This window comes from Entelurus aequoreus, linkage group LG23, assembly GCF_033978785.1.
Source record: "Entelurus aequoreus isolate RoL-2023_Sb linkage group LG23, RoL_Eaeq_v1.1, whole genome shotgun sequence".
NCBI lineage: Eukaryota > Metazoa > Chordata > Actinopteri > Syngnathiformes > Syngnathidae > Entelurus > Entelurus aequoreus.
Genome location: NC_084753.1, coordinates 33,401,432 through 33,427,113, shown reverse-complemented (window position 1 = coordinate 33,427,113; position 25,682 = coordinate 33,401,432). Strand labels below are relative to the sequence as shown.

Here is a 25,682-nt window from a genome sequence, read left to right as displayed (position 1 = left end):
CCACCTTGCAGGATGTTTTTTGCAAGGCCTGAGGATCTGGTCATGTGTCCGTACCACCTCAGTTTCCGCTTTATGAACGTGGCGAGCAGGTCATCATGTGGGCCGATGGCTTGGCTGATCTTTTGGGAGTTGGTACTGTGTTAGAGGTACTTACTATGTCTCCACCTCAAGCATCAAACTGGTTTCGAGACGTCTCAAACCACTGAAACGTGCGGTCATCAATGAATGCAAAATCATTGGCCGAGAAATATTTGCATGAATTATGTTAATTATGTGGAAGTTGAAAAGGGCTCCACGGAAACTGAGAGCAGCATTGATGCTCTGACTGACTTGGTAAGAGTTTGTCATGTTATGTTCCTGATGGTGTTGTATGCTTTTCAGTAGTTGTGTATTTGATTCCAGGAATCCACAGGGATGGAAGAGGAGATGACTGTCAACAAGACCAACGTTTTAGATGACATCCACCCCTGCTACACATTAGATTATACAACTTACATATTTGCAAGTCATCCTTCAGTTGCGTGCCTTGCTTTGTATGTTTTTCTTGGCTTTTTGTCACTTTGCACCGTATGCGGGAACCTTCTCGTAATAATCGCTGTAGTTTGTTTCCGACAGCTACAGAGTCCGACTAACTACCTCATTCTGTCTTTAGCTGTGGCCGACCTGCTCGTCGGGATTCTAGTTTTTCCTTTCAGTATGGCTTTCACTGTGTTCTCCTGCTGGCATCACGAAGGCCTGTTGTGTAAAATACGAGGTACTTTTGACGTCACGCTGAGCACGGCGTCCATTTTGAACCTGTGCTGCATTTCTGTCGACAGATACCACGCAGTGTGCCAGCCCCTGACGTACAGGAGCAAAATCAGCCACCGTGTGGTTGGTGCTATGGTCCTGGTAAGCTGGGGGATTTCTGCACTGTTAGGAATCGGAGTCACGGTTGCGGGATTTAATCAAGGCAAATGTGAAGGCAGCTGTTTAATGGACGCGTTGATATCAATCACTATAGGGTGCATATTTTCCTTTTACATTCCAGTCATCATCATGCTCAGCATCTACTTGAGAATATTTCTCGTGGCACAGAGGCAAGTACGCGTCATCCACAAGTCAAAGTCAGGAGGCGTCAGTAAGATGGAGAGGAAAGCGACCAAAACGTTGGCTACAGTGATGGGAGTTTTTATTCTATGTTGGACGCCGTACTTTGTTTGTATCATCTTTCAGCCTTTCACTTTCCGTATCACGCCCGTTGCTGTGATAGAGACACTAAACTGGCTGACCCTCTCCAATTCCATGCTTAACCCCTTCATCTATGCTTTCTTTTACAGCTGGTTTAGAACAGCTTTTAAACTCATCATGACCGGGAAAATATTTCAGGCAGGTTTTGCTACCACCAAACTCTTTTAATGTTCTTCTGTGAATGCTAACACAGAATGCTGCTTATTTGTGCTCTTAAGTTGAAATATCGCAATAGTTAGTTAGTTTAGTCTTTATTTGAAGGGACAATGCACAGAAACATTAAGTTCAAAGACAGATATGTTCTGTACCAGATTATAGCTAAATAGCTAATTTCCATCTGCAGTCCCTGGCTACCTAAATTAAAGGGATACTAATAATAATGTCGCAGTTGCAACTCTGGAGCTAATCTGTGACTTTGGATATAATAAGTCATGTTCAAGTCATCATCTTTGTTGCTCTTTGCTCTATTCATCACTGCACTGTTATTTATTAGCCTTTTACATTTGACTTATTGAAGTACTTGTTAATATTTGTAGTTAATCATTATTGTTTACAATGAACAAAGAGAGCAAGGCCTACCAAGTCAAATTCCTGGTATTTCACATGCTTGTCCAATAAAGCTGATTCTGATTTGATTCTTATTCTGATTGTCGGTGATTTCCTGCATGGATTTCTGCTTAAACAGCATGATGTTATGATGACCTTCTTTCAATAGTTATTTTTTTCAATGTTGACGTTTGGAAAGCGGAACAGACCAAACATAATTATTCATGTTAAATTAATGTCACGGTGTAAAGTAGAGGAAACAGCTCTTAAAAATAAGGACATGGCTACAAATACAATTTTACATTTTGGCAAGTGGCAAACAATTTGCATTGTGACTATTTGCTCACGGTTAAAAGGACTCAAATAAAAAGAAAACAAACTACATTAAAAAAGAAAAACAATTCGCTGCCTGGAAATTATCCAAAAAAATAATTAAAATAACTTTTTTATATTTGCACATTACTGTATTATTATTTTTGTCTTGTTTTTGTTTGTTGCTGACATGAAATTATTTTGATGCATTTTGAAAAAAGTTTTTTTTGCTGGAATGTAAAATATCGGAGAGAATATATGTGCTTCATTCTGGGGCATTAAAAAAGCACACATATCACAAAAAAGAGCTGAGAAGATAGAAGATGTCTGAAAAGACATTCTGAATTAAAATGTGCTAGTCTAAAAACAAGGAGAAGAACCACAGAGCAGGAGATGAAGGCGCAAGGGCTGTCATGGCAACAACTGGAGCGGAGGGCACAAGACCGAAGGGGATGGAGGACTTTCATCAATGGCCTATGTTCCTCAGGGAATTTAAAGGCCTAAGTAAGTAGTAAAAACAAGCAGGACTTTGAAGCTAAAAGTAAGTGTTTTATTCTGAAAACAAGAATTATTCAAGGTGCAATCCTTAAACCGAGCATCATTGGGATGATGCAGAATCTTTGAAGAAGACTTTCTATGTGATGATTTTCTTTGAATAGTTATTTTCTCAATGTTGACCTTTGGAAACCGGAACAGACAAAACATAATTATCCATCCATCCATCCATCTATCTTCTTCCGCTTATCCGAGATCGGGTCGCGGGGGCAGCAGCCTAAGCAGGGAAGCCCAGACTTCCCTCTCCCCAGTCACTTCGTCCAGCTCTTCCCGGGGGATCCCGAGGCGTTCCCAGGCCAGCCGGCAGACATAGTCTTCCCAACGTGTCCTGGGTCTTCCCCGTGGCCTCCTACCGGTCGGACGTGCCCTAAACACCTCCCTAGGGAGGCCTTCGGGTGGCATCCTGACCAGATGCCCGAACCACCTCATCTGGCTCCTCTCGATGTGGAGGAGCAGCGGCTTTACTTTGAGCTCCCCCCGGATGACAGAGCTTCTCACCCTATCTCTAAGGGAGAGCCCCGCCACCCGGCGGAGGAAACTAATTTCGGCCGCTTGTACCCGTGATCTTGTCCTTTCGGTCATAACCCAAAGCTCATGACCATAGGTGAGGATAGGAACGTAGATCGACCGGTAAATTGAGAGCTTTGCCTTACGGCTCAGCTCCTTCTTCACCACAACGGATCGATACAGCGTCCGCATTACTGAAGAAGCCGCACCGATCCGCCTGTCGATCTCACGATCCACTCTTCCCTCACTCGTGAACAAGACTCCAAGGTACTTGAACTCCTCCACTTGGGGCAAGATCTCCTCCCCAACCCGGAGATGGCACTCCACCCTTTTCCGGGCGGGAACCATGGACTCGGACTTGGAGGTGCTGATTCTCATCCCAGTCGCTTCACACTCTGCTGCGAACCGATCCAGTGAGAGCTGAAGATCCTGGCCAGATGAAGCCATCAGGACCACATCATCTGCAAAAAGCAGAGACCTAATCCTGCAGCCACCAAACCAGATCCCCTCAACGCCTTGACTGCGTCTAGAAAGTCTGTCCATAAAAGTTATGAACAGAATCGGTGACAAAGGGCAGCCTTGGCGGAGTCCAACCCTCACTGGAAACGTGTCCGACTTACTGCCAGCAATGCGGACCAAGCTCTGACACTGATCATACAGGGAGCGGACCACCACAATCAGACAGTCCGATACCCCATACTCTCTGAGCACTACCCACAGGACTTCCCGAGGGACACGGTCTAATGCCTTCTCCAAGTCCACAAAGCACATGTAGACTGGTTGGGCAAACTCCCATGCGCCCTCAAGGACCCTGCCGAGAGTATAGAGCTGGTCCACAGCTCCACGACCAGGACGAAAACCACACTGTTCCTCCTGAATCCGAGGTTCGACTATCCGGCGTAGCTTCCTCTCCAGTACACCTGAATAGACCTTACCGGGAAGGCTGAGGAGTGTGATCCCACGATAGTTAGAACACACCCTCCGGTTCCCCTTTTTAAAGAGAGGAACCACCACTCCGGTCTGCCAATCCAGAGGTACCGCCACCGATGTCCACGCGATGTTGCAGAGTCTTGTCAATCAAGACAGCCCCACAGCATCCAGAGCCTTAAGGAACTCCGGGAGGATCTCATCTACCCCCGGGGCCTTGCCACCGAGGAGCTTTTTAACTACCTCAGCAACCTCAGCCCCAGAAATAGGAGAGCCCACCACAGATTCCCCAGGCACTGCTTCTTCATAGGAAGACGTGTTGGTGGGATTGAGGAGGTCTTCGAAGTATTCCCTCCACCGATCCACAACATCCGCAGTCGAGGTCAGCAGAACACCATCCTCACTATACACGGTGTTGATAGTGCACTGCTTCCCCTTCCTGAGGCGGCGGATGGTGGTTCAGAATCGCTTCGAAGCCATCCGGAAGTCGTTTTCCATGGCTTCCCCGAACTCCTCCCATGTCCGAGTTTTTGCATCCGCGACCGCTGAAGCCGCACACCGCTTGGCCTGTCGGTACCTGTCCGCTGCTTCAGGAGTCCTATGAGCCAAAAGAACCGGATAGGACTCCTTCTTTAGCTTGACGGCATCCCTCACCGGCGGTGTCCACCAACGGGTTCTAGGATTACCGCCACGACAGGCACCAACTTCCTTACGGCCACAGCTCCAATCAGCCGCCTCGACAATAGAGGTGCGGAACATGGTCCACTCAGACTCAATGTCCAGCACCTCCCTCGTGACATGTTCAAAGTTCTTCCAGAGGTGGGAATTGAAACTCTCTCTGACAGGAGACTCTGCCAGACGTTCCCAGCAAACCCTCACAATGCGTTTGGGCCTGCCAGGTCTGTACGGCATCCACCCCTACCATCGCAGCCAACTCACCACCAGGTGGTGATCGGTAGAAAGCTCCGCCCCTCTCTTTACCCAAGTGTCCAAAACATGAGGCCGCAAATCCGATGACACAACTACAAAGTCGATCATGGAACTGCGGCCTAGGGTGTCTTGGTGCCAAGTGCACATATGGACACCCTTATGCTTGAACATGGTGTTCGTTATGGACAATCCGTGACGGGCACAAAAGTCCAATAACAAAACACCACTCGGGTTCAGATCCGGGCGGCCATTCTTCCCAATCACGCCTCTCCGGGTTTCACTGTCGTTGCCAATATGAGCGTTGAAGTCCCCCAGTAGAATGAGGGAATCACCCGAGGGGGGCACCCTCAAGTACTCCCTCGAGCGAATCCAAAAAGGGTGGGTACTCTGAGCTGCTGTTTGGCGCGTAAGCGCAAACAACAGTCAGGACCCGTCCCCCCACCCGAAGGCGGAGGGAAGCTACCCTCTCGTCCACCTGGTTGAACTCCAACATGCAGGCTCTGAGCCGGGGGGCAACAAGAATTGCCACCCCGGCCCGTCGCCTCTCACTGCTGGCAACGCCAGAGTGGAAGAGAGTCCAGCCCCTCTCGAAAGAACTGGTTCCAGAGCCCTTGCTGTGCGTCGAAGTGAGTCCGACTATATCTAGCCGGAACTTCTCCACCTCGCGCACTAGCTCAGGCTCCTTTCCCCCCAGCGAGGTGACGTTCCACGTCCCAAGAGCTAGCTTCTGTAGCCGAGGATCGGACCGCCAAGTGCTCTGCCTTCGGCTTCCGCCCAGCTCACATTGCACCCGACCTCTATGGCCCCTGCTATGGGTGGTGAGCCCATTGGAGGGAGGACCCACGTTAACTCTTCGGGCCGTGCCCGGCCGGGCCCCATGGGGACAGGCCAGCCACCAGGCACTCGCCATCGTGCCCCAACTCCGGGCCTGGCTCCAGAGGGGGGCCCCGGTTACCCGCGTCCGGGCGAGGGAAATCTGAGTCTCAGTTCTTGTATTTCCATAGAAGTCTTCGAACTGCTCTTTGTCTGATCCCTCACCTAGGACCTGTTTGTCTTGGGAGACCCTACCAGGGGGCATGGAAGCCCCCGGACAACATAGCTCCTAGGATCATTGGGACACGCAAACTACTCTACCACAGTAAGGTGGCAGCTCAGAGAGCATAATTATTTATGCTAAATTAATGTCACGGTGTAAAGTAGAAGAAATAGCTCTTAAAACTAGGGACATTGCTACAAATTCGATTTCAAGTTTTGGCAAATGGCAAACAATTTGCATTGTGAAAATGTGCTTACGGTTAAAAGGACTCAAATAAATAAAAAGAAAACAAACAACATTAAAAAATAAAAACAATTCACTGCCTGGAAATGATTTAAAAAATCACTAAAATATGACAATATATAACAATAATCACTGAAATATTAGTTTTTTATATTTGCACATTACTATATACATTTTTTTTGTGTTGTTTTTTACATATCCAAAATGACAACTCCTCACTCCGTATTTCAAAATAAAATGTAAAATGTAGTCATCCTCAAATTAATCATTTATATTGATAGAACAATTTACTATGCACTATATTTATTATAATAATTGTTATTTTATGTGTGGATTTGGGCATGAACTCCTAACACCAGACCTCCACCTTTTTATTGGAGTCAACAGGTCAGTTTTCACCACCAGTCCGAAACCCGTCCTTAAATAAACGCAGACTTTCTATGTTTCCTGGACGCCGGAGCACAGTTGAGGACTTCAGCATTTGGTCAAAGTTTTTCACACGTTGTTGACAATCTCATAAAGATTTTTACAGGCATAGCCTGGGCATCTATTTCAGGGGCCTGTGTGACCTCTGACACGCCAACAAATGACAATAAATGAAGAATTCATGTGCTTTTTCAAATAGAGAGGTATAATTTACTCACCCTTTCTATAGAAACTTTGCATCCCATAAACAGTGTTGGGTTAGTTACTGAAAACCAGTAACTAGTTACAGTTACTAGTTACTTTGTTTCCAAAGTAACTCAGTTACTAACTCAGTTACTTACACCAAAAATTAATGCGTTACTGTGAAAAGTAACTATTTAGTTACTTCTTTCTTTCTTTTTTTAAGGCTCCCATTAATGCCCTTTTAGCCTTCATTTCAGTATCAATCAATCAATCAATCAATGTTTATTTATATAGCCCTAAATCACAAAAGTCTCAAAGGGCTGCACAAGCCACAACGATATCCTCGACACAGAGCCCACACAAGGGACGTCGATGTGAATGACTATGAGAAATCTTGGGGAAGATCGCATATGTGGGTAACCCCCCCTCTAAGTACAGTCCCTAGTGGATCCAACATAACAGTGAGAGTCCAGTCCATAGTGGGGCCAGCAAAAGACCATCCCGAGCGGAGACATGTCAGTAGCGCAGAGACGTCCCCAACCGATGCACAGGCGAGCAGTCCACCCCGGGTCTCAACTCTGGACAGCCAGCACCTCATCCATGGTCACCGGAACCGGAATAACCCAGCGAGGGGGCAGAGGAGAAAAGGAAACGGCAGATCAACTAGTCTAAAAAAGGGGGGTTTATTTAAAGGCTAGAGTATACAAATGAGTTTTAAGATGGGACTTAAATGCTTCTACTGAGGTAGCATCTCTAACTGTTACCGGGAGGGCATTCCATAGTACTGGAGCCCGAACAGAAAACGCTCTATAGCCCGCAGACTTTTTTTGGACTCTGGGAATCACTAATAAGCCGGAGTTCTTTGAACGCAGATTTCTTGCCGGGACATATGGTACAATACAGTCAGCAAGATAGGATGGAGCTAGACCGTGTAGTATTTTATACGTAAGTAGTAAAACCTTAAAGTCACATCTTAAGTGCACAGGAAGCCAGTACTGTTATTGCAGTGGAGAATAATACAATCTGTTGATCAACTTGACATGCATTTGCATCACTGAACTCTGCTAAGCAATGTGGTCTACATACAACACACAAAGACAAAGATATGTTTCAAAGGGCCAATTTATTTTGGGCCAGAACAAATCGACAAAACTATTTTAAATAGCTGCAATACAACATACATAAGTAACAAACCGCATAATAACATGTCACAACATAGCTGTAAACCTGGCTTCACCCAAGGAAGGCACACATGACATGATTATATGTCATGCCACTACATACAGCACACATACTGCTATACACACAAAGCCTAACCAGGCCTTTTTTTCTCTCAAGGAATTGTGAAATAAAATCATGTCTTCAGGAGCTCAACACTGTACTGAAGCCCAGAACACTACGCATTTCCCCGGTTTTAGTTTAGAGAAAAGGAAAGATTGGCCTGGCCCACTAGGATCCCTCTTTATGTTTGTGAACTTTATAGATGTACATTTAGAGTGATGTGATAATCAAACACTCTAGAAGTCTAGAATGAAAAAGTATATAAGAGAATTGACAGAGTGTGTGTACCTTCAGTGCTAAATGATGAGCAGAGGCAGAGTTTGGAGTGTTTTCTTTAGCTCGCTTTCCATGTTTATGTGCTCACTGTCCACTGTGTCCAGCTGCCTGAAAGCGGGTGACTCCACTGTAGAAATAGCCTGCATGTCTTCTAGCACATACGCTGCAATAGCTCTATCAATGTTGTCCTGGCTAGCAGTCCCTCCTTTAAAATCCAGCCGCTGTTGCTTAGTGGATGGTGAAGTGTGTCTCTCTTTACTGGCTTCGTCTAAACATGTTGCTTTTGTAGCTGTTTCAGCAGATTTGAATTGCTGTTTTGGGCAGTAGATAGGATCTTTGATCCAAGACACAACTTACATTTAACTAAAATGTTATTTTCTTTGTGCTCGACAAAAGAAAAGTAGTGAGAATATCTCCATGTTAAGAAACTCGACTTCTGCTACGCCATGGTCTCTTGTTAGTAAACACAGACACGCCCCCCACCCCCCACACACACACCCACACACACACAGCGCGCCTCTTGTGACAGAGGAAGAATCAGAAGGACGACACTGCAACTCTCCAATAAAACACACTCAGATCTTCTCACTTTCTAGCCGATACTACATAAAAAATAACGTAAAATAACGCAGTAACGCATCAAGTAGTAACGGTAACTGAGTTACTGAATATAAAAAATAACGCATTAGACTACTAGTTACCACTGAAAATAACGGCGTTACAGTCATACTTGTCAACCCTCCCGATTTTCCTGGGAGACTCACGAATTTCAGTGCCTCTCCCGATAATCTCCCGGGGAAACTATTCTCCCGAATTTCTCCCGATTTCCACCCGGACAACAATATTGGGGGCGTGCCTTAAAGGCACTGCCTTTAGCGTCCTCTCTCTCCTGAAATGGAGACTATTATATATGTCTCCGTTATCCATAGGTTTATCTATAACCCGGTAAGTCTATTAAAAGATGGTGAAGCAAAATTTACGCAGAGCGTACACCAAAGCATATCCAATAATATTATCTGGACCACAAGGAAGTGTTTTTTATGTAGATTAAAATCTTCCTTTAAACAAATGAACATTTATCAACACACACATTGGTGCCATTGAGTATCAGTATTGATTCCCAGGTACCAGGAGTTGTACCTGTACCTTGTACCTATCCCATAACCCCGGGGGGTCGTTGGGGCACCACAGACGATCTGTTGACCAGCTCTCTCCATCTTTCTCTGTCCTCAGCAGCTCTCATTGCCTCAGTGAGTTTCAAGTGAGTTTATTCTCCGATGTTATCTTCCCATCTTTTCTTTTGTGTCCCTTGTCTCCTGCCACCTTGCACGGTGCCTTGCAGGATGTTTTTTGCAAGGCCTGAGGATCTGGTCATGTGTCCGTACCACCTCAGTTTCCGCTTTATGACCGTGGCGAGCAGGTCATCATGTGGGCCGATGGCTTGGCTGATCTTTTGGGAGTTGGTACTGTGTTAGAGGTACTTACTATGTCTCCACCTCAAGCATCAAACTGGTTTTGAGACTTCTCAAACCACTGAAACGTGCGGTCATCAATGAATGCAAAATGATTGGCCGAGAAATATTTGCATGCATTATGTTAATTATGTGGAAGTTGAAAACGGCTCCACGGAAACTGAGAGCAGCATTGATGCTCTGACTGACTTGGTAAGAGTTTGTCATGTTATGTTCCTGATGGTGTTGTATGCTTTTCAGTAGTTGTGTATTTGATTCCAGGAATCCACAGGGATGGAAGAGGAGATGACTGTCAACAAGACCAACGTTTTAGATGACATCCACCCCTGCTACACATTAGATAATACAACTTACATATTTGCAAGTCATCCCTCAGTTGCGTGCCTTGCTTTGTATGTTTTTCTTGGCTTTTTGTCACTTTGCATCGTATGCGGGAACCTTCTCGTAATAATCGCTGTAGTTTGTTTCCGACAGCTACAGAGTCCGACTAACTACCTCATTCTGTCTTTAGCTGTGGCCGACCTGCTCGTCGGGATTCTAGTTTTTCCTTTCAGTATGGCTTTCACTGTGTTCTCCTGCTGGCATCACGAAGGCCTGTTGTGTAAAATACGAGGTACTTTTGACGTCACGCTGAGCACGGCGTCCATATTGAACCTGTGCTGCATTTCTGTCGACAGATACCACGCAGTGTGCCAGCCCCTGACGTACAGGAGCAAAATCAGCCACCGTGTTGTTGGTGCTATGGTCCTGGTAAGCTGGGGGATTTCTGCACTGTTAGGAATCGGAGTCACGGTTACGGGATTTAATCAAGGCAAATGTGAAGGCAGCTGTTTAATGGACGCGTTGATATCAACCACTCTGGCGTGCATATTTTCCTTTTACATTCCAGTCATCATCATGCTCAGCATCTACTTGAGAATATTTCTCGTGGCACAGAGGCAAGTACGCGTCATCCACAAGTCAAAGTCAGGAGGCGTCAGTATGATGGAGAGGAAAGCGACCAAAACGTTGGCTACAGTGATGGGAGTTTTTATTCTATGTTGGACGCCGTACTTTGTTTGTATCATCTTTCAGCCTTTCACTTTCCGTATCACGCCCGTTGCTGTGATAGAGACACTAAACTGGCTGACCCTCTCCAATTCCATGCTTAACCCCTTCATCTATGCTTTCTTTTACAGCTGGTTTAGAACAGCTTTTAAACTCATCATGACTGGGAAAATATGTCAGGCTGGTTTTGCCAACACCAAACTCTTTTAATGTTGTTCTGTGAATGCTAACACAGAATGCTGCTTATTTGTGCTCTTAAGTTGAAATATCGCAATAACATCGCAATTGTATCTCTGGAGCTAATCTGTGACTTTGGATATAATAAGTCATGTTCAAGTCATCATCTTTGTTGCTATTTGCTCTATTCATCACTGCACTGTTATTTATTAGCCTTATTGAAGTACTTGTTAATATGTGTAGTTAATCATTATTGTTTACAATGAACAAAGAGAGCAAGGCCTACCAAGTCAAATTCCTGGTATTTCACATACTTGTCCAATAAAGCTGATTCTGATTTGATTCTTATTCTGATTGTAGGTGATTTCCTGCATGGATTTCTGCTTAAACAGCATGATGTTATGATGACCTTCTTTCAATAGTTATTTTTTCAATGTTGACGTTTGGAAAGCGGAACAGACCAAACATAATTATTCGTGTTAAATTAATGTCACGGTGTAAAGTAGAGGAAATAGCTCTTAAAAATAAGGACATGGCTACAAATACAATTTTACATTTTGGAAAGTGGCAAACAATTTGCATTGTGACTATTTGCTCACGGTTATAAGGACTCAAATAAAAAGAAAACAAACTACTTTAAAAAAGAAAAATAATTTGCTGCCTGGAAATGATTTTTTTTTAAAAACTAAAATATTACTTTTTTATATTTGCACATTACCGTATTATTATTTTTGCCTTGTTTTTGTTTGTGGCTGACATGAAATTATTTTGATGCATTTTGAAAACGTTTTTTTTACTAACATCGGATAGAAAATAAGAAAATATATGTGCTTCATTCTGGGGCATTAAAAAAGCACACATATCACAAAAAAGAGCTGAGAAGATAGAAGATGTCTGAAAAGACCTTCTGAATTAAAATGGCCTAGTCTAAAAACAAGCAGGACTTTGAAGCTAAAAGTAAGTGTTTTAGTCTGAAAACAAGAATTATTCAAGGTGCAATCCTTAAACCAGTGGTTCTCAAACTTTTTTTGTCATCCCCCACTTTGGACAAGGGGGAGTTTTCAAGCCCCACCTGCCCCCATCGCCCCAACAGAACGCTAATGCCAAGCTTAACATTTTCCAATTTATCGAACATCAAGTAACATCAAGTTTTATACACTCAAACTCAATAACATCAAATAAAATCAAGTTCAATAATAAATAAAATAACTGTGCAGCTGTGGTATAACTTGCATCAAGTTCAATATCAAATAAAATAACTTGCATCAATTCAATAATAAATAAAACAAAAGTGTTATAACTTGCATCAAGTTCAATAATAAATCAAAAAAAGGGTTATAACTTGCATCAAGTTCAATAATAAATCAAAAAAAGTGTTATAACTTGCATCAAGTTCAATAATAAATCAAATAAAAGTGTTATAACTTGCATCAAGTTCAATAGTAAATCAAATAACTTGCATCAAGTTCAATAATAAATAAAACAAAAGTGTTATAACTTGCATCAAGTTCAATAATAAATAAAAAAAAGTGTTATAACTTGCATCAAGTTCAATAATAAATCAAATAAAAGTGTTATAACTTGCATCAAGTTCAATAATAAATAAAACAAAAGTGTTATAACTTGCATCAAGTTCAATAATAAATAAAACAAAAGTGTTATAACTTGCATCAAGTTCAATAATAAATCAAAAAAAGTGTTATAACTTGCATCAAGTTCAATAATAAATCAAATAAAAGTGTTATAACTTGCATCAAGTTCAATAATAAATCAAATAAAAGTGTTATAACTTGCATCAAGTTCAATAATAAATCAAATAAAAGTGTTATAACTTGCATCAAGTTCAATAATAAATCAAATAACTTGCATCAAGTTCAATAATAAATGAAAATAAAAGTGCCACTTTGCAATCTTTGCCAAAAAAAGGAGGACAGGGCAAGTGAACATGAGTTTTACAGTACTCCAGCATTAGTGGCTGCAATGAGCCTGTTTTGCACTGCACAGCTTTTCAAATGGGGGTTGCAGGCTTGACACTGCCACTGTTAAAACCTCATTGAATTCGGGGCTGAGCTGCCTTGACGCGAGTGTTTCCCGGTGAATGACACATTGTGTCCAATGCGCATTTGGCGCAACCCTCTTTATTAGAGCCTGCAGCCCGTTTCTTGACTTTGCCATGCGCGCCATCAGAGCAAAAGCCCACACAGTTTTCCCATTTAAGGTCGTGTTCTTTGAGGAAACTGTCCATTATCTCGAACAGCTCATCAGCAGTGGCTCTATTTTTTATGTATTTGCAAAACAGCAAATCCTCGCACAGTGACTCGCCATTCACAAAGCTTCCACTTAGCCCCGCCCCCATTAGTTACTGTTGCTGTCTGTCAAACTTTCGCTCCTACCTAGAAATGTAAAGCATACAGGAAAAATAAGTAATTTACATTTATCTATATAGCGGATTTCACAGACAGAATCACAAAGTGATTTCCAGTGTGTATAGAAAATGAAAGCATAGTAAAAAAAAATATCAAAGAATATAATAATAAAAAAATTAAAAAAATAAAAGTGAAATTTCCTCCCGTTCCTCGCGCCCCACCTGACATGTCTCTATTCCCCACCAGTGGGGCGCGCCCCACACTTTGAGAAACGCTGCCTTAAACCGAGCATACTTGGGATGATGCAGAATCTTTGAAGAAGACTTTCTATGTGATGATCTTCTTTGAATAGTTATTTTCTCAATGTTGACGTTTGGAAACCGGAACAGACAAAACATAATTATTTGTGTTGAATTAATGTCACGGTGCAAAGCAGAAGAAGTAGCTCTTAAAACTCAGGACATTGCTACAAATACAATTTTTAATGTTGGCAAGTGGCAAACAATTTAGAATCAGAATCAGAATCAGAATAGTTTTATTGCCATTGTTTGAGAACGGGTTCACAAACTAGGAATTTTTCTTGGTGCAAACGTGCGACATAAAACACATATAACACATATTTGGTATAAAAAGAGCTGTGACTGAGCTATCAGATAGACTTAGAAGGGATTCAAGGAATTCAAGGAGCTGCTGTTAGGAGTTCTTGTTCATTTGCCTGATGGCCGAGGGGAAAAAACTGTTCAGGTGGCGGGAGGTGTGGGTCTGGATGGAGCGTAGTCTCCTGCCTGAGGGGAGAGGGGAGAATAGTGTGTGTCCAGGGTGAGAAGAGTCAGCTGTGAGCCGACCCACACGCCTCCTAGTCCTGGAGGAGAACAAGTCCTGGAGGGATGGGAGCTTGCAGCCAATCACCTTCTCCGCAGCACGTACGATGCGTTGCAGTCTATTCTTATCCTGGACTGTGGCGCCGGGGAACCACACTGTGATGGAGGAGGTCAGGATGGACTCTATGATGGCTGAGTAAAACTGCACCAGCATCTCGGTCGGCACCTTAAGTTTCCTCAGCTGCCGCAGGAAGTACATCCTCTGCTGGGCCTTCTTGATGAGGGAGCTGATGGTCAGCTCCCACTTGAGGTCCTGGGTGATGGTGGTGCCCAAGAAACGGAAGCAGTCCACAATGGGGACGGGGGTGGGAGAGTCAATCAGGGTGAGGGGGGATGGTGGGGCTGTGACTTTCCTGAAGTCCATGATCATCTCCACTGTTTTCTGGGCGTTCAGCTCCAGGTTATTGAGGCTGCACCAGGACGTCAGCCGGTCTACCTCTCTCCTGTAGGCGGACTCATCGCCATTCGAGATGAGCCCGATGAGGGTGGTGTCATCCGCAAACTTGAGCAGTTTTACGGATTGGTGACTGGAGGTGCAGCAGTTTGTATACAGGGAGAAGAGCCAGGGGGAGAGTACACAGCCCTGAGGAGTACCAGTGTTTGTGGTTCGACTGTCCGAGACAATCTTCCCCAGCCTTACGTGCTGTCTTCGGTCTGTCAGGAAGTCATTAATCCAACTGCAGAGGGAGTCGGGCACGCTGAGCTGGTAGAGCTTGTCTCGTAGCAGTCCAGGGAGGATGGTGTTGAAGGCAGAGCTGAAGTCCACAAACAGGATCCTAGCGTAGGTTCCTGGGGAGTCCAGGTGCTCCAGGGTGAAGTGGAGGGCCAGGTTCACTGCATCATCCACAGACCTGTTGGCTCTGTAGGCGAACTGCAGTGGGTCCAGGAGGGGGGCGGTGATGTCCTTGAGGTGAGGCAGGACCAAGCGCTCAAAGGACTTCATGACCACAGACGTCAGCGCGACCGGCCTGTAGTCATTTAGTCCTGTGATCCGTGCTTTCTTGGGGACAGGGACAATGGTAGAGGTCTTAAAGCAGGACGGCACGCGGCATAGCTCCAGAGAGGTGTTAAAAATGTCAGTGAAGACAGGAGCCAGCTGGTCCGCACAGTGTCTGAGAGTGGAGGGGGAGACACCATCCGGCCCGGGGGCCTTCCGCGTATTCAGCTTCAAGAACTGCCGGCGTACATCCTCTTCTTTAATGGAGAGGGTCTTTACAGTCTTATTGTGTTTACATTTACATTGTGACTATTTTCTTACGGTTAAAAGGACTCAAATTAAAAGAAATCAAACTACATAAAAAAATAAAAACAATTCACTGCCCTGAAATTATTTTTAAAAAACACTAAAATTTGACAATATATAACAATAATTAATTAACGCTTTTGTACACACCTTTTTAGTCAGCAATGTGCACGCTTTTGTACACACCTTTTTAGTCAGCATTGAATGTGCATGCTTTTGTACACACATTTTTAGTCAGAAATGTGCACGCTTTTGTACACACCTTTTTAGTCAGAAATGTGCACGCTTTTGTACACATCTTTTTAGTCAGAAATGTGCACGCTTTTGTACACACCTTTTTAGTCATTAATGTGCACGCGTTTGTACACACCTTTTTAGTCAGAAATGTGCACGCTTTTGTACACACCTTTTTAGTCATAAATGTGCATGCTTTTGTACACACCTTTTTAGTAAAAAATGTGCACACTTTTGTACACACCTTTTTAGTCAGAAGTGTGCACGCTTTTGTACACACACCTTTTTAGTCAGAAATGTGCACGCTTTTGTACACACCTTTTTAGTCAGAAGTGTGCACGTCTTTGTACACACTTTTTAGTCAGAAATGTGCACGCTTTTGTACACACCTTTTTAGTCAGAAATGTGCACGCTTTTGTACACACCTTTTTAGTCAGAAGTGTGCACGTCTTTGTACACACTTTTTTAGTCATAAATGAGCACACTTTTGTACTCAACCTTTTAGTCATAAATGTGCACGCTTTTGTACACACCTTTTAGTCAAAAGTGTGCACATTTTTGTACACACCTTTTTAGTCAGAAGTGTGCACACTTTTGTTCACACCTTTTTAGTCAGAAGTGTGCACGCTTTTGTACACGCCTTTTTAGTCAGAAATGTGCACGCTTTTGTACACATCTTTTTAGTCAGAAGTGTGCTCGCTTTTGTACACACCTTTTTAGTCATAAATGTGCATGCTTTTGTACACACTTTTTCAGTCAGAAATGTGTACGCTTTTGTACACCTTTTTAGTCAGAAGTGTGCACGCTTTTGTACACACCTATTTAGTCAGAAATGTGCACGCTTTTGTACACACCTTTTTAGTCAGAAATGTGCACGCTTTTGTACACACCTTTTTAGTCAGAAGTGTGCACGTCTTTGTACACACTTTTTTAGTCATAAATGAGCACACTTTTGTAGTCAACCTTTTAGTCATAAATGTGCACGCTTTTGTACACACCTTTTAGTCAGAAGTGTGCACACTTTTGTACACACCTTTTTAGTCAGAAGTGTGCACACTTTTGTTCACACCTTTTTAGTCAGAAGTGTGCACGCTTTTGTACACACCTTTTTAATCAGAAATGTGCACGCTTTTGTACATATCTTTTTAGTCAGAAGTGTGCTCGCTTTTGTACACACCTTTTTAGTCATAAATGTGCATGCTTTTGTACACACTTTTTCAGTCAGAAATGTGTACGCTTTTGTACACTTTTTTAGTCAGAAGTGTGCACACTTTTGTACACACCTATTTAGTCAGAAATGTGCACGATTTTGTACACACCTTTTTAGTCAGAAGTGTGCACGCTTTTGTACACACCTTTTTAGTCAGAAGTGTGCACGCTTTAGTACACACTTTTTTAGTCATAAATGAGCACACTTTTGTACTCAACCTTTTAGTTATAAATGTGCACGCTTTTGTACACACCTTTTTAGTCAGAAGTGTGCATGCTTTTGTACACACCTTTTTAGTCAGAAGTGTGCACGCGTTAGTACACCCTTTTTTGTAGTCATAAATGAGCACACTTTTGTACTCAACCTTTTAGTCATAAATGTGCACGCTTTTGTACACACCTATTTAGTCAGAAATGTGCACGATTTTGTACACACCTATTTAGTCAGAAATGTGCACGATTTTGTACACACCTTTTTAGTCAGAAGTGTGCACGCTTTTGTACACACCTTTTTAGTCAAAAGTGTGCACGCTTTAGTACACACTTTTTTAGTCATAAATGAGCATACTTTTGTACTCAACCTTTTAGTTATAAATGTGCACGCTTTTGTACACACCTTTTTAGTCAGAAGTGTGCATGCTTTTGTACACACCTTTTTAGTCAGAAGTGTGCACGCTTTAGTACACACTTTTTTTTAGTCATAAATGAGCACACTTTTGTACTCAACCTTTTAGTTATAAATGTGCACGCTTTTGTACAGACCTTTTTAGTCAGAAGTGTGCACGCTTTTGTACACACCTTTTTAGTCAGAAGTGTGCACGCTTTTGTACACACCGTTTTAGTCAGAAGTGTGCACGCTTTTGTACACACCTTTTTAGTATCATGAATCAATTTAAGTGGACCCCGACTTAAACAAGTTGAAAAACGTATTGGGTGTTACCATTTAGTGGTCAATTGTACGGAATATGTACTGTACTGTGCAATCTACTAATAAAAGTTTCAATCAATCAATCAAAAAAAAACATACAGGCACGTTCTCAGTTGGTTATTTATGCCTCATATAACGTACACTTATTCAGCCTGTTGTTCACTATTCTTTATTTATTTTAAATTGCCTTTCAAATTTCAAACTTCCACCTTCTACCTTCCTAGTCACGTCCGTTGTGTCCTTGGGCAAGACACTTCACCCTTTGCCTCTGATGGCTGCTGGTTAGCGCCTTGCATGGCAGCTCCCGCCATCAGTGTGTGAATGTGTGTGTGAATGGGTAAATGTGGAAATACTGTCAAAGCGCTTTGAGTACTGATGGAACGAGATATTTTCCATATATCCATATTTAAGTGTTACTTCTTTCTAAAAACTCCTATAGTCATATTTACATCAGCTAATGTCTCGTGTGGTACAAAGTGCTTAGATTCGAGTGTCCTTGGTTAGAGTCAGAGCACTGTCTTTGTTGAGACTGCCATTACATTCCTAAGATAAGAAGCACAGCTAGACTGGGGAAAACAGCAGGTGGGGGGGACAGGAGAAGGAGGAAGTAGACAGGAGTTCCGGGGTTTTGGTAGACCGATCTGGACCGGGCTAGGGAACGCTTGGGTGCTGGATTGGTCTCATTATTGCCAAAGCTTTGACAATAAACAACGAAATACCAACTACTGCTTTTGGTGGTCAATTTAACATCAGCTTATTTGCCATTAAAAGAACTTGGGAGTGGACAGCAGACTTTGACTTCCTTGGGAGGAAGAGCTGTCGACGCAACAGTACCTTGAAGGTAGAAAAGCGCTATACAAGTATAACCCATTTATTTATTTATTTAAATGTCTATTCTTGGTGTTGGCTTTTATCAAATACATTTCCCCAAAAAAATGTGACGTATACTCCAGTGCGACCTCTATATGTTTTTTTCCTTCTTTATTATGCAATTTCGGCCGGTGCGACTTATACTCCGGAGCGACTTATACTCCGAAAAGAGGTACCAGTAGGTAAGAAAAGTTGCTTTTGCATAACAGGGCCTCTTTAATAGCTTCAATTTCTAGTTGTGTTATTCAACCTTTAGGAAAGGACCTTGGGTATTATGAAGTATGATATGCTAAATGAGGCCCAACTCACATTCCATCTGATTGGAGGAGAGATTTTGTTTGTGGAATATGCTTATGATCGGTGATTATAAATATGGCTTGATGGCTGCGACACACACACCTGAGGAGGCGCCTGCAGGTGAGAGTCCTGTTTGTCCCGACGTGCATGAAGTGCATGTTCATTCCACTAATATTGTGCGTGATTATTGCAGATATCGTGGAGAATGGGAGCAGAGTCCATGGTCAACTGGACCTATGATCTTAACGTCATGCATCCTTGTTATGAATCTGACAATGCATCTGTGTCATTTAGCAGCCGGCCTTCCGTGACCTGTGTTTCAGTCTATGTTCTCCTTGCTCTGTTGTCTGCTGTGACAATATGTGGGAACCTTCTGGTCATCATTTCTGTCATGCACTTCCAGCAGCTTCACACTCCCACTAATTATCTCATCTTATCTCTTTCCGTGGCCGACCTGCTGGTGGGCCTTCTGGTGTTTCCTTTCAGCATGACTTTGACTGTCACCGCCTGTCTCCATCGCCACAATTTCGCCTGTCAGATACGGGACAGCTTGGATATCATACTCTGTACCACTTCTATTCTCAACCTGTGCTGCATTTCCATAGACCGATACTACGCCGTGTGCCGGCCGCTGTCGTACGCGTCCAAGATGAGCGCCCGGGTGGCGTCCGCGATGATCGGGGTGTGCTGGGCTGTTTCTGCGCTGATAGCGGTCGGTATCGTCTTTGGAGGATTCAGCCAAGGAAGCTGCGAGGAAACGTGCTCGGTGCAAATAGTTGCGGCGCACACCCTGGGTCCGGTGTTTGGCTTCTACCTGCCTGCAGTGGTCATGAGCTGCATCTACCTGAAGATCTTCTTCGTGGCTCAGAAGCAGCTGAGCAGCATCCACGCTTCAAAGTCTGTGAGCAAAGTGGAGAGGAAAGCCACCAGGACTCTGGCCATTGTTATGGGAGTCTTCTTACTATTCATGACTCCATACTTTTTTTCCGTGGTCTTCCAGCCGTTATTCCGCAGTCCTCCGTCGGTGGCGGTCATGGAGACCCTGAACTGGCTCACCTTGTCCAACTCCATGCTCAATCCTTTCATCTATGCTTTCTTCTACAACTGGTTCCGCTCCGCTTTCAAAATGATCATAACCGGCAAAATATTTCAAGGAGATCTTGCCAACAGCAATTTATTCTGACGAAACGGCAGAGTTATGATTTGTTACATAAATTCTTACAAAGGCTGTGTTGCATGTGCAGGTGAATCTCCTAATCGGGAGTAAGATGAAACCAAGTAATGCTGGTAATAGTGTGCCCTCTAAACCAGTGGTTCTTAACCTTGTTGGAGGTACCGAGCCCCACCAGTTTCATATGCGCATTTACCGAACCCGAACCGTAATCATACAATTATGTTATTATATTAAAGAAATACTAATAAAGATATATTTTACAAACAGAAAATTACAGGAATGTACACATAATCCAATGTTTACATCTCATTGTGCAACATGTGAATGTTTTAGTGGGAACTAAATGCGATATCTGAAAGGGATACACATTATTTCCAAAGCAGGACCCCCACCCAGACATATAATACTAGTACACAGCTCATGAAAAACAACATATTATAGTCAATGTAAGTGGGCCAAAACACTTATATTAGAAAATAATCTCATGGAAATTACTGCTATTATTTGATTACAACAATAAAACATTGAACTTGTTATTTAGTCAGGTTTGGGACAGGTGTGCTGCAGGTGTGACCACAGTGCATGTGCACGTCTGACGTCGCTCATATGTGCTCCACCCAATGCCCAAGGAGTTTTTGCTTTTGCTCACACATATGGAAAATTAGAGGGAAGAATTAGAGGGAGAAGTTTTTATTTACACGATGAGTCGGGCGTGTCTTGACCTCCGCGGCGGAGACTCTGCCGAACCCCTGATGCCAACACACCGAACCCCTAGGGTTCGATCGAACCCAGGTTAAGAACCACTGCTCTAAACGGTATACCGCCAAATCTCGAATAATACATCTGTTTCCCGAAAAAGCTACAAACATGTTTCAAACTGTAAATCACGCAAAAAAATGTAAAATTCAAAGGAGACTAGGTTAACACTTACAACACCTTTTGTCCTAAATATTGTTCAGGGCTACAATATTTAGTGTTGCCAATCAACTTATCCCCAGGTGCATGTCTTTGGAGGTTGGAGGAAGCTGGAGTGCCCGGGAAGAACATGCAAACTCCACACAGAAAAACCCCGAGCCTGGGGATTGAACCCAGGACCTTCGCATTGTGAGGCACATGCACTAACCCCTGTTCTACCATGGTCCCTACCCCAGAAATGTCTTTCACGGTAATTGTAGCATACCAACCGCCCACAGCTACAGACATTTTTCTCAGTTCATTTTCAGACATCCTCAAACAGCACAGTATGAAAGACTTGAATGTTATGGGGGGCTTTAAACTGGACTGGTTGAAGAGGTCACGCAGAAAGAAACTTAAGGATATTATAAACGGCCTCCACATGACACAAATGATAAGCAGCCCTACTAGAATTACACACTTAAGTTAAACTTAAAGAACCAATGATTGTCACACTCACTAGGTGTGGTGAACTTTGTCCTCTGCATTTGACCCATCCCCTTGTTCACCCCCTGGGAGGTGAAGGGAGCAGTGGGCAGCAGCATTTTTGGTGATTTAACCCCCAATTCCAACCCTTAAAGCTGAGTGCCAAGCAGGGAGGTAATGGGTCCCATTTGTATAGTCTTTGGTATGACTCGGCCGGGGTTTGAACTCACAACCTACCGATCTCAGGGCCACTTCTCCCGAAACTTACTGGATTTGGTATTTACTAGTAAACCTGATCACATAGGAAAAAACTTTCAATTTACTAACAGGCTTATCAGACCATAACATCACACTGATAACACGGAAATTTTCAAGATTTAGGCACCACGACCAAAAAGGTACACAAAAGTGCTTGCCCTATAACCCTAAAAAAAGACCAATTCTTGCTGGAGAACAAACTTAAAATTGTCCCATAGAGTGGATAAGCATTGATGACCTAAGGACAAAAATCAAAGAGATTATCTGTAAATACACTAAACAAATCCCAGAAAGAAAAGTGCTACAATAAAAATACCTTGGATTATTTAAACAATTTAGACTCCTTTGAAAAATCGGGATTCAGTTCTCATAAGAGCTACTAAAACAGGTCTAAATACGGATCAAATAACTTTTAAAAGTTTGAGGAACAAAGTTACAACGATGCTCTGGAAGACCAGGGCTGATTTTCACTGGGAATGAATCAAAGCTGCAAAAGGGAACATTAGAAAGTTCTGGAAAAGCATTGAAAAACTCACTGGAAGAGAGCAAACAAGGAACAACACCGTAACGTTAAATATCAACGGCATTACTGTCACAGTCTGGACATCAGTAATCATTTTAATGAACATTTCATAGAGTTCGTACAAACCCTTTGTAAAAGTTTCCCTCAAAACCAGTGCAAATAATTGACATTTATTCAGGATGGATTAAGTTTAGAATTAACAAATGAAACAAAGGTAAACAAAATCTTCTCCACATTATCAAGCTCACGGTCTAGACCAGGGGTCGGCAACCCAAAACGTTGAAATAGCCATATTGGACCAAAAATACAAAAATCAAGAGCCGTAAAAAATGAAAAGCTGTATATAAGTTTTATATTGAAGGCAACACATGACCTAAGTGTCTATATTACCTATGATAGCCTACTATCAAAATGACTGTTGTGTCGCAGGCTGAAGGAAATATTTGTTGTAATATTTATTCTACACATTTTTACAACATTAGAAACCATTAATAAATCAGAGGCTACTCAGAAGGTGAGATAACTCCTGGAAATTACTGGCTTTTAATGGCCAAAGTGTGTGTGTCCAAGTTAAAGGAAATGGCAGGCTGTCTTTGTCAGGCTTGTCCCTGACAGTTTGGTTTTGTTTTAGTTTTTCCTCTGTGTTTGTCTTCATTTCCTGTCAGCACTTTTATTTTGGTTGTTTCCTGCTTGTCTCCCGGAGCGCTGTTTCCCCGCAACTGCGGCTGATTGGCACCTGGCCACACCTGGTGTCAATCAGCCAGCTGCTATTTAAACCTGCCTTGCCATCCAGTCTGTACTGGAGTATTGTCATTAATACTTGTCGATGTCGTTGTCGCTGTTTGCGGTAAGCTGTTCCTGTTTGCTGTCTCCTAGCTCCTTGTTTCTTGTTATCCTGTTAGCTGTTAGCTGTTAGCTGTTTCCAGTTTGCCTGTTCCTGGTTCCTGGTTTGTGTATTTTCTTAATTTTCGGACATTAAATCATGTTTTCCTGCACAAAGACTGCCGTCTCTGCATCTTGGGGTTCGTCACCAACACTTCCTGACAAGTTGTTTACAGACTGGTCGCTCTCATCAGAATGACAAGAAGCTTCCGGTCACAGGTACGCTCTACTGCCCCCTACTGATAAATGTGGAATGACAGCTCCAAAAATGAATTCAAACGACAAAATAAAATAAATAAATCAACACAAAAATGGGTAGGTCACATTTGCTGTGGTCTGGAACAACATGGCACACAAAAAGAAGCCAATATTTCATACAGATTATGTGTCATGAGACATGCAAAACTAAATTATATACAAAGAAGATAAAAGTCAAGGAAATTAAATGAGCTCAAATATACCTACAAATGAGGCATAATGATGCAATATGTACATACAGCTAGCCTAAATAGCATATTAGCCCTGATTAGCTTGCAGTCATGCAGTGACCAAATGTGCCTGATTAGCACTCCAACAAGTCGATAACATCAACAAAGTTCACCTTTGTGCATTCATGCACAGTATAAAACTTTTGGTGGACAAAATGAGACAAAGAAGGAGGTAAGAAAAGTTGCTTTTGCATAACAGGGCCTCTTTAATAGCTTCAATTTCTAGTTGTGTTATTCAACCTTTAGGAAAGGACCTCGGGTATTATGAAGTATGACATGCTAAATCATACCCGAGAATGAGGCCCAACTCACATTCCATCTGATTGGAGGAGAGATTTTGTTTGTGGAATATGCTTATGATCGGTGATTATAAATATGGCTTGATGGCTGCGACACACACACCTGAGGAGGCGTCTGCAGGTGAGAGTCCTGTTTGTCCCGACGTGCATGAAGTGCATGTTCATTCCACTAATATTGTGCGTGATTATTGCAGATATCGTGGAGAATGGGAGCAGAGTCCATGGTCAACTGGACCTATGATCTTAACGTCATGCATCCTTGTTATGAATCTGACAATGCATCTGTGTCATTTAGCAGCCGGCCTTCCGTGACCTGTGTTTCAGTCTATGTTCTCCTTGCTCTGTTGTCTGCTGTGACAATATGTGGGAACCTTCTGGTCATCATTTCTGTCATGCACTTCCAGCAGCTTCACACTCCCACTAATTATCTCATCTTATCTCTTTCCGTGGCCGACCTGCTGGTGGGCCTTCTGGTGTTTCCTTTCAGCATGACTTTGACTGTCACCGCCTGTCTCCATCGCCACAATTTCGCCTGTCAGATACGGGACAGCCTGGATATCTCACTCTGCACGTCGTCCATTCTGAACCTGTGCTGCATTTCCATAGACCGATACTACGCCGTGTGCCGGCCGCTGTCGTACGCGTCCAAGATGAGCGCCCGGGTGGCGTCCGCGATGATCGGGGCGTGTTGGAGCGTCGCGGTTGTGATTGCGCTCGGTATTACGGTCGGAGGTTACAGTCAAGGAGCGTGCGGGGAAACGTGCTCGGTTAACGTCGTCCTCTCGAACATCATGGGACCGCTTTTAGCCTTCTACCTGCCTGCAGTGGTCATGAGCTGCATCTACCTGAAGATCTTCTTTGTGGCTCAGAAGCAGCTGAGCAGCATCCACGCTTCAAAGTCTGTGAGCAAAGTGGAGAGGAAAGCCACCAGGACTCTGGCCATTGTTATGGGAGTCTTCTTACTGTTCATGACTCCATACTTTTTTTCCGTGGTCTTCCAGCCGTTATTCCGCAGTCCTCCATCAGTGGCGGTCATGGAGACCCTGAACTGGCTCACCTTGTCCAACTCCATGCTCAATCCTTTCATCTATGCTTTCTTCTACAACTGGTTCCGCTCCGCTTTCAAAATGATCATAACCGGCAAAATATTCGAAGGGGATTGTGCCGATTGTACTTTGATTTGACGTAATATTAGCTGTTTTACTTGAATGTTTGACAGGTTTTATGGTTTGATTGGTAGGACTGGGCAATGATGGTGTGACAATATGGACCCCAATATTAAATGGGTTATGCTCGGGCCATTGATGAAACTCCTCCATCCCCTTCGGTCTTGTGCCCTCCGCTCCAGTTGTTGCCATGACAGCCCTTGCGCCTTCATTTCCTGCTCTGTGTTTCTTCTCCAGGTGGCTCTAGGCCAGAAGTGTCCAAAGTAGTGATAGTATTGCAAAAATTTAAAAAAACATTTTAAAAAAAGTGGAATGAGGTGAAATCTAATGAGAAAA

General features: G+C 43.3%; 4 protein-coding genes across 4 annotated transcripts; all 4 read left to right on the top strand.

Annotated features, from left to right (window-relative positions):
* Positions 1 to 414: 414 nt before the first annotated feature.
* Positions 415 to 1,398, top strand: LOC133640544 (trace amine-associated receptor 1-like). Its single transcript, XM_062034022.1, has one exon. It carries the CDS (start codon positions 415 to 417, stop codon positions 1,396 to 1,398), a length of 984 nt encoding a protein of 327 aa, XP_061890006.1.
* An 8,799-nt stretch (positions 1,399 to 10,197) lies between these two features.
* Positions 10,198 to 11,181, top strand: LOC133640535 (trace amine-associated receptor 1-like). Its single transcript, XM_062034001.1, has one exon. The coding sequence runs from the start codon at positions 10,198 to 10,200 to the stop codon at positions 11,179 to 11,181; it is 984 nt and encodes a 327-aa protein (XP_061889985.1).
* Positions 11,182 to 19,381: 8,200 nt separating this feature from the next.
* LOC133640909 (trace amine-associated receptor 1-like) lies at positions 19,382 to 20,359 on the top strand. The gene has a single exon (XM_062034592.1). It carries the CDS (start codon positions 19,382 to 19,384, stop codon positions 20,357 to 20,359), a length of 978 nt encoding a protein of 325 aa, XP_061890576.1.
* A 4,027-nt stretch (positions 20,360 to 24,386) lies between these two features.
* LOC133640850 (trace amine-associated receptor 1-like) lies at positions 24,387 to 25,364 on the top strand. Its single transcript, XM_062034532.1, has one exon. The coding sequence runs from the start codon at positions 24,387 to 24,389 to the stop codon at positions 25,362 to 25,364; it is 978 nt and encodes a 325-aa protein (XP_061890516.1).
* The last annotated feature ends 318 nt before the right edge of the window (positions 25,365 to 25,682 follow it).